Below are 9,671 nucleotides of genomic sequence, written 5' to 3' on the forward strand. Positions count from 1 at the left end.
CCTGTCAGAGAACACTTATTTGGGATGCTCTGCTCATTGCAAAGAAAGTCCCTTGCCGCCTCTTCCCTGTCTCCTGCCCTGCCAGGCAAAGGGCTGTTGAGCAGATCTGTTCTCCTTCTCCAAATGGCTTCAAGAAATTTGAGGTATCTTGTGATTTACTAGACATTTATTTTAGCAAATATACAGCGCATTTGTACTATACACAGATACTGTCACGTAAACAGAGAAACCCAGGGTTTCTCTGAATATGAGCTAAGCTTAGGTGACTTTCTTTGGCTTTCATTTCTGTTCTCCTCAAGGGCTCCATGCATCCCTCTCTCCAGTGTTAGAAAGATCCATCCCAGGTAGCAAAACAGCTGCACAGAGCTCCAAAGAGATGAACACAGAGTGCACTATACGAAGCCTGTTTGCACTGTGATTTATCTGCACTCCATCTGAAGCTTTCCACAGCCTCAGGAAGGAGGCTAGAGCAGTCTGCCTGTACAAGTACAGCCTGTGAGAACAAGCCTCCCACAGGCAAATGGATTGGTAGGAAAGGCTATACTTTATGCGTTACATTCCATACATCATCTTCTACAGCGAGCACATGGAGGGACTCAGTAATACAAGGCTAAATGACAAATCCGAGATGGTGGCATTGGACCTGGTCCACAGGGTGATGTTATCTTGATCAAACAAGTAGAGCACTGTGGTTAGATTTACTGATTTGCCACTGTCCTGGACAGTTTGCTCCCAGAGGTCTGTGCTAGTCTTGCTGTCCGTCTTCCCCAGTGTCAGCTTCAGTGAGTTCTCCAGGTCACGGAAAAAGATAATGCCCTTCAAGGACACTAGGTAGAGACCATCACAGGTGATCATGATGGAACCATTTCTGATCTGAATAGAGCCTAATTCAGCAGTGAGATTCATGGCTACTCCTTTGATGCTTTTACCTGGAATGGAAGAAAGCAAAGATGATCCCGTGATGACAAATGTCTTCTTGGAAATGGGTTGTTTTATGTGGACTGACTGAAGGAAAGGTGGAAAAATATAGGAAAGGAAGGGAGTGAATTAGAGAATAGGGCAGACCAGAGCTAGAATATCATCTCCTCCAGACAGGCATCATCTACAGTGGAAATTTCCAGGTTCCACTCCTGAGCAAGCTGTGCCTTTTGGACTACAACTCCAGTTTATATGACCTATTCCTCCAAGTTTCTATTTATGCACTTTTTATGTACTGTATGTCTTACTTAAAATACAGGCATGTAAGTAAAGCACCTCTGTGAGATTAGAAAGCCCATGTTCCTAAAAATAACAGAAAATAAAGACAGTAAATAAGAAGAGGGAAAAGTGTTCAGAGCTGGAAGGAAGAGAAAAAGTGCCTTCTGTGGACATGATGGTAATATAAGGCCTTGTCTTTGGGTTTGGTTTTTTGGGTTTTGTTTGTTTGGTTGTTTTTTTTAACAGAAGACAGGATAAAAGAGGAGTGTAGAGACAGGAACAGAAGAAACAACTTAATACAGAGCAGAGCTGGGAGAAATTAAACCAGAACTTAACATGAAAGGTTTTCTCTTGGAACAGGCAGTAACAGTTCCCACAGCTGTGCTGGAAATTTTTCCCTGCTGTGCTCCTGGGTTCTCAGCACACCAACTGAAAACCCTGGGACATCATTAGAAGGTCTCCTGGTAGATGACACAGCCCTTCTGGGCTGAGGCCAAATTTCTCACGCTTTTTCTCTAAAAACAAGGGTTTCTATTAGGTTAGACTCGTTGCTACCTTACAATATTCACTGAAAGTAAAACCGTCAACAATATTTTTAGTATGATTTTAAAAATTCGTATTTGCTTCTATCATTGAGGTATTTCATTGGACAAAATATCCAATGTAGTCAGCACGCAGAGCACCGCTATTTCTGCTACCGTGTGTACACTCGTTCACTCTTCCCCAGGAAATCATTTACATTTTTCATAAATCAGGAAATCATTGACTTGTTTAAGAAATACCCCAAGAGCACCCCACGTGTAGTCAGTAAATTCTCAAAAACACTTTTCTCGTTCTTTCGCAGAGTGAAAGCTTGTTTTAGTAGATAGGTAAGGATTGCAGAAATCCACGCAGATTTGGGGTTTTTTTTCTTCCTCTCCGGGAAAACCCTTTGTTTGTTTTTGGTACCTTGCAGCACCGGTTCAGATTTGACCCCTCTCCCCCCAGACAGCTCTCCTGGTACCTTCCTCCATCAGAAGAAACAGCCGTCGCTGTAACACGAAGCGCTTAACAGCCTCTGGCATTTTAGGGGCCACCAGCTGCCAGGGTGGTCCCCGGAGACCACGGGCCGGTGTGGAGCAGAGCGGGTAGCCGGGAGCCCTCCCGGATACCGGGGGGAGAGCCCTCCGGGGACACCACCCCCGTACTGGGCGGGGAGGGTGCAACGTAGGGAAGCCGGGAGCCTCCGCCGGGTATCGGAGGAGCCCTCCGAGGGTACAGGTGTCCCGGGAGCTCCCCGCAGAAAACGCTCTGGGGAACCAGGAGCCGTCCGGTAAGCGGCACAGTGCCGCGGCGGAGGCGGGAGCCCTGCCGAGGTACCGGGGCAGCGCTGGGTAGTAGCGGCTGCCGTGCAGGGGCAGCGCAGCGGGGATCGCCGCCGCTCGTCGAGGGTGCCGGGGGCCCTCCCGGGGTGCCCCCCATGCCCGTACACCCACCCACCTGTGTACCGGATGTGGGTCCACGGCACTTTGTCGCTTCGAGGCTAAAAAAAAAAAAGAAGAGAAATCCGAATTAATGCACTGAACGGGCCCCTCACTGCCGCTGCTATTGCTTTCGTTTTGCCACCGGGACCGGGACCACGTCCCTGAAACACACTGCAGGCAGTCTCAGCTGGCACGGTTGCTGCTAGCTAGCTGTGCTCTTTACTTGCTTTCATATCTTTATTATAAAATACAATTTTAGAGTGGTCCCTGGCCAGCCCGAGTTCCAGCCCAGTGCTGAGCCCTCCAGAGCACAGCAGGTAGCATTGGTCCTGTTGAGAAAAACATCCTGGTGAATGTAATTGAGTCAGACCAAAGAGTAAGGAAGGACCTTGGGGTGCAGAGCCTCTTCTGCATTACCTCCTTGAGTCTGACGTACAGCCAGCGGTGCCTGTTTGCAGAGGTGTCCCCGCTGTCTGACCCTCCTCCTGCAGGGCACTAAAAGGTGGGTCTGGCTTTATGGTTCCCTGCACTTTGGGTCAGGCTGTTATTGGATTTGTGTTTCTCGGTGGCTCCCTTAGAACTGCATTACGACGCATATTTGCATTTTATGAGTATAACAGAAAAAGTGAGTGCAAATACAGAAGTGTGTATCTTACTGATCAGATACACAAAACACCAAGCTTCTGTATTAGATTTTTAAATCTGAACTTTGCATCTCAAACCCATCTCTCATCTTAACCACAGGAGGCCCAAATCTGCAGTCTCTTCACAACCACAAGTCTTCAGCATTTTGCCTGATTAAAGAGTGAAAGGTTAGGCTTGCTGCTCTGTGTTCTTCTCTTTACCTATGCTATAGGTAAAGTATATATATAAGTATATATATATATATACTTTATATATATATATATATATACTTATATATATATATATAAAGTATATATATATATAAGGGAGAAAGTGGGCTGGTGAGATGTGTGTTGGGCTGACTTTCATGTATTTGGCCTCATGTATTACAGAACAGAGCAGACCCTTCACTCTGAGCACAGGGAACGTGTTGGAAAAGAGTAGAGTGAGCACAGACAGGCAAATCTGCAGGTTCAGTGCTGTGCCCTGGTAAAGGCAAGAGGCAGGGAAAGGAGGTTGGTGCAGTCTGCGCCTGAATGTGAGGTGGGTGCTGGTGGTGGGAAAGGTCTGCTCTGGCACCCTCTAGTGCTGCCACAGCTGATGCTCTCTGCTGCTTGCTCCACTGGCAAGGCTGGATTTGACTACCAAATCCAAGCTTTTATTGCACACTGGCTCTGGTGGAACTATCTCCCCTGGCATTACTGATCCTATCCATTGCCTCAGCAAGCTGAGTCTTACGCTTACTCTTTTTCTAAGCACCTAAGTGCACGAGCATTTCACTCTTTGGCTCGGGCAGCTGGGATTTCCAGGTAGTTTCCCAAGAAGATGATAGCCAAGCACAGGACCGCTGAACTTCTGAGGTCAAACAACATCCACCACAATCTGGCCAATCTAGCCACTGGTGGACTGGGTGTATTAAACACAGACAGCATGGGTGACAAACTTGTAGCAATTGTAAGAATGCCAGCCCCACTGTCACTAATGCACATTACCTGTTTTATGTATCTCTGCCAGTTATTGCGTGATCTCAAAGCACTTTGCAATTACCTACTAGTAAATTCTGCTGAGGAGAGAACATATCTGTAGGACTGGAAGGATGTCCATCAACTAGTAACAAAGTTAGTCACCCCTCTTTCTCTGTTCTGCCTTCTTATAGTGTGCTATAGTGTCCTTACTGATTGCTTCAGATTTCCCCATATCATTTAGATATGGAGTTTCCGCTTCATTTTTCTGTGCTCTGGATCCCCAAACCTGAGACTTCTGCCTATCTGGGACATTGTGTCTAGAGCACATTGTGTCTGTGCTATGTGGCAGAAATAGCTTGCACTGCACAAAGCTCAAATGTCAGGGGACTGTAGCAATATGTGCGGATTGAGAGGACAGTTGTAATCATGTGCCTGACTCCCCATCATACAGATCACAGGCGACTGTGCAACAAAAGTGGGGTGTACAGTAACAAGTGGTGTCCCTCAAGGGTCAGTACTGGGTCCAGTCCTGTTCAATATATTCATTGATGATCTGGATGAAGGGATAGAGTGTACCATCAGCAAGTTTGCTGATGACACTAAACTGGGAGGAGTGGCTGTGCTGCTTTACAGCGTGACCTGGACAGGCTGGAGAGTTGGGCAGAGAGGAACCTAATGAAAGGGTAAATGTAGGGTACTGCATCTGGGGAGGAATAACCCCACGCATCAGTACAGGTTGGGGGCTGACCTCATGGAAAACAGCTCTGTGGAAAGGGACCTGGGAGTCCTGGTGGACAACAGGATGACCGTGAGCCAGCAATGTGCCCTGGCGGCCAAGAGGGCCAATGGCATCCTGGGGTGCATCAAAAAGAGTGTGGCCAGCAGGTCGAGGGAGGTCATCCTCCCCCTCTACTCTGCCCTGGTGAGGCTGCATCTGGAGTACTGTGTCCAGTTCTGGGCTCCCCAGTTCAAGAAAGACAGGGATCTTCTGGAGAGGGTCCAACAAAGGGCTACAAAGATGATTAGGGGATTAGGACATCTTTCATATGAGGAAAGGCTGAGGAACTCGGGTCTCTTTAGTCTAGAGAAAAGAAGATTGAGGGGGGATCTTATTAATGCTTTCAAACACTTTAAGGGAGGATGCCAGAGGGATGGGAGGAGTCTTTTTTCAGTGGTGCCCATTGATAGGACGAGGGGTAATGGGCACAAGCTTGAACATAGGAAGTTCCATCTTAACATGAGGAGGAACTTCTTCACTTTGAGGGTAGTGGAGCAGTGGAACAGGCAGCCCAGAGAGGTTGTGGAGACATTCAAAACCCGCCTGGACGCTGTCCTGTGCAACCTGTTGTAGGTGACCCTGCTCTGTCAGGGGGGTTTGACTAGATGATCTCCAGAGGTCCCTTCCAACCCTGACTATTCTGTGATTCTGTGATTGTGTGATTCTACACACCAGGAGATATTAGGATTATGGCCATATCTTCCTTAACTACATTAAACCTCTACACCTTTTCCTGTGCTGTTCAGGCAAAACCATCCTGCAACAGATCATTAGAAGCCTTTGAATTCCCAACAGCTGCTCAATACTTTTACCTCCCATGCATTTGCCATTGGGACGGAGGGTAAGGAGGGGGGTTTCACACCCCCTGATTGCACCTGTGAGTGGCTTGCCAATGCCCTGATCCCAGCTGGTGAGGCAAGAGGAGGTAATTCCAATAGAGGTGGGAACTCACAAGCCTTACAGATGTGAAAGCAGACTGTCGCTACCTTTATTTTAACTTGCTCATTTGAAAATCACAGCTGAGGCTTACTCTCCAGGAGGCACCATGACAGGACCCTCTTTTGTTAAGCACGGTCTGGGCTGCAGATGCTGACTTTCCTGAGTATGTGCCATGATGTTATTTGCTCTGTGTTTTCACAGAACAGTCCAGGGTTGGGCTTTTTTAGGAGCTGTGAGGACAATGGAAAGTAATGAAATGTGGTCTTGCTATGAAAAACCCTGCTACTGTCTTGCTATTAAAGTTAGCGTGGCACTCTTGAGCCCTGGAGAGCAGGAGACTCTTCCCAAGAACAGGGACAGCCTCTTGGTTGCTCCCATGGACCAGCACTCCCCGCCTGCCACTCTGATGCTGCTGTGCCCCTACTTCCATAAAATTCGTCTCCCTAAACTGCCTTGAGAGTTAAGTCAGATTAGTACCACTGCCTCTTCAATAGACATTTATATAGTCGGTTCATGGTTATCCTACTGAGCCCTGTAATTCCAGTCCGATCAAATCCCGCTGTGTACAGCATGCACGACTGTCCCTGCACAGCATGGTGCAGTCAAAACAGGACACCATGGTTATCTGCTTAAAATAATAGAAACCAGTTCTGAGCCTGCAGTTAGCAACTGTTTAAAACTGAAAAGGTCCTCTGGTAACTCCCAGGGCCTGGACTTTTCATCTGCTGCAGTCACTGCTCCTCGAGCACCCTGTTTTAATTGTTTCTGTTGAGGAGGGAAACTCCAGGCATGTACTGTGTCCCCTCTTCAGCTGTTGCTGTCTTGGGTTTGTAAGGCTCACAGGCATCAATGCCAGCCCTGCCATCTTCCTCTGGAGAAGGAGGAGGATTTGAGTTAACATTTTTAAAGAAGAGAGAGATACTGAGAGGTGAGGAGTCACAACCAGAGTGTGACCCAGGAGACATTTCTGCATCCTGAGCAGTGTGATAGCTTGCCCTTCTCCGTTGGCTTCCAGTGCAACTTCTCTCTCCCAAAGTAGTGGAAGGAGGACTGAACTGAATGAAAAGTGTTATCTTTCAGTGTTACCAGGGTCATAATTCTGCAGTTTAATAACCACTGTAAGACTCAGGACAGTGAAACTTGTGCAGAGCCATGAGGGTTTTCATTAAACAGCAGAGGACCCAAGAGTACAAGGCCATCCCTCCCTTGCACGGTTACATGCCTGGCTTGCTTCTCTGCTAAGTCTAAGTGGGAGGAAAGAATGAACTCTGGTAAGATGAAGCACAACAAGCTTTAAAGTGGTACATAGCTCCTGGAGCAGATGTGGGAGGAGAAGCAGCTAGTGCATAAGCAGCACTGAAGTAGCAGTGAAAAGATGTTGACAATCCACCAGCCTGCAAACATGTGAAAATGGCAAATGTAATTGCTGCAAATTTTGCTAAAGTATTCTGAGTTTCAAGCATCTCTGTTATTTATATTGTTTGCAGTGTTGTTGTATGTACGCGAAACTCTCTCTGGCCACATCAGTCTCTTTCTCTCTCATGTAGACACACACACAGAGGCTGTCATCTGCAGATATAGATGACTACTCCTAAAGCCCAGTATATGCACAGGCTGAGAGCACTGAAATGTTTCAGGTGTCTTGCTAGAGATGTCACAAGCTGGCTTGCTTTGTCACATATCTGCCTGCACATATAGTACATTTTAAAAGTTCAGGAGGTGTTTATGAGCAACCTAGGTTCTGATTCTTCCATATGCACTTGTTAAGAGCAGACATCCACCCAGATGATCCCATTTAATTAAAGGCAAATACACACGAGTCACTGCAAGTAAGGTAGGGAGCAGGAGGGAGACAGACCTCCCTCCCCTGGGGACTGATGCAAAGAGCATTCCTGGAATGATTGCACTTCCGGGTAACCTGTCCCCAAACCCTGCACTGGGCAATACTGGATGTTGTTTTGAGGACAGGCAATGTGGAAAAAAAAAAAAAAAAAAAAAAAGAATGACAACCAGTAAGGAAGTAAGGAAAGGATTAAAAACTTGTGGTTTCAATATGGATAAACCTAAATGCTTTTTCCTTTTCTTAAAAAATAATAATAAAAAAAAGCTCATACAAAGCTTTACAAGCCAGCAGACAATGGGTTGAACATGAGCTCTTACCGTTGAGGGTTGCAGAGAATCTATACCAAGGTAAATCAAGCAGGCAAGCAGTAATATCCACTGAGCAGCCGCAGACACGAGATGCAGCGTGTTCCTAACCTGTCCTCTTTGCCAGCTCTTCCACTCATCCTCTGCAGGTTCCCTTTCACGATCCTTCTGATCTTGATTTCTTGGCTCTGCATCTGGCTGTCCTTCCATCTCAGCTGTGCTGCCAGCAACTGCTGGGGAAGGGGCCAGGAGCACAGCAGGAGCCGGGAGGAGCAGGGGACAGATGAGCTATGTGCTCCTGTCCCAGGAGCAAAGACAAAGTGAAGACACTGCCTTCAGGAGACTGCTTTATGCACATAGAGAAGCAGGCGGGGGAACTTCTTTGTGACTAATCTGAATTTCCCCTTCCTTCCTTTCTTTCTTTCTTTCTTTTCTTTTTTCTTTTTTTTTTTTTTTTTGGTGTGTGAATGTGGGGGCTGATTTATTGCATCCCAGTTCAGTTTTGAGTAAGGACCTTTGAAAGTAGATGTGTTTATGTCTTTCATAGCTTCAGCTGTGGATGTCTTGGTATGTGATGTTTCCAACAATAGCTAAGAGCTGGGTGGACAGTGCTTGTCTTCACTCAGTCTTTGTCAGTAAAAGCTCTCATCTTTCTGTTCAGCCTCAGGTGGGATTTTTAACAGGGCTGGCTCCCCCCCTGCTGCTAACAGCAGCATATAATGCTGCTGAAATTTCTTTTCTGTAAAGAAGCAATGAATAGGAAGGGATGTGGGGCAGGTGGGCAGCGTAAAGAATTGCAGAGAAAAATATGCAGTTCCCATTTCTCTTCATCTTCTGGCTTTAAAGCCACAGGATGCTGCATGAGGGAGAGAATGGAGAACTGCTTGGGGAACATCCCTTTTTGCACACGCTGAAACCGGCAATCCAAGGAATGCTCTCAGAGGGGCACCCCATGGCCATCCTGGCTTCCCTCCTGGGAGAGGATTGCATGTCCCTTGGGATATGAGCACCTCCCCTTCGCTTGGTCTCCTTGTGACATTTGTGTGTGATGCATGGAGCTGCTAAATGTCAGTTGTCTGCAGCAGGGACCATCTCCTGTGCTTATTTTAGGTGACAGGCTTTTGCATCTTTTTGGGGCAGTCCAACACCGTTCTTTCCACCGCTCTTTTAGCCAGAATTTTTTTCTGTTGTAAATTAGCATGTCATGACTGAAGTCAGGCGCTGCCTCCTCCTGGTGAGGATCAAGCCCATTGGGAGTGTTATCGTCTGTCTGTCTTCCAGGGATGAGTTGTCAGAAAGTTTCCCTTCCCCAAAATGTGCTCTCTCAACCTGTCACAAGGCACATGTCCAGACAAACACGTACTCTGCATGCAGAGGAAGCAAGAGTAATGTTCTTTCATGTGTTTTTCCATCTAGGCAAGGATATTTCCTATAAACATAAACCAAATTAAAGGGGGGGAGCAGGGGGGTACAGCAGTTGGGTAGTCAACCTGCTGTGAGGACGCACACCCCTCACCACCTTCGTGCTTGAAAAATAACCTCGAGCTGGTGGATTGA

At 47.1% G+C, this 9,671-nt stretch overlaps 1 protein-coding gene across 1 annotated transcript; it reads right to left on the reverse strand.

The window, feature by feature from the left end:
* Positions 1–573: 573 nt before the first annotated feature.
* TNFSF4 (TNF superfamily member 4) lies at positions 574–8,324 on the reverse strand (the record flags this gene model as incomplete). Its single annotated transcript, XM_082484029.1, has 3 exons — positions 574–929; positions 2,677–2,719; positions 8,127–8,324. 3 exons carry the CDS (start codon positions 8,322–8,324, stop codon positions 574–576), a joined length of 597 nt encoding a protein of 198 aa, XP_082340155.1.
* Positions 8,325–9,671: the final 1,347 nt, after the last annotated feature.

Source organism: Vanellus vanellus (assembly GCF_965231255.1).
Source record: "Vanellus vanellus genome assembly, chromosome: 5".
Classification (NCBI taxonomy): Eukaryota; Metazoa; Chordata; class Aves; order Charadriiformes; family Charadriidae; genus Vanellus; species Vanellus vanellus.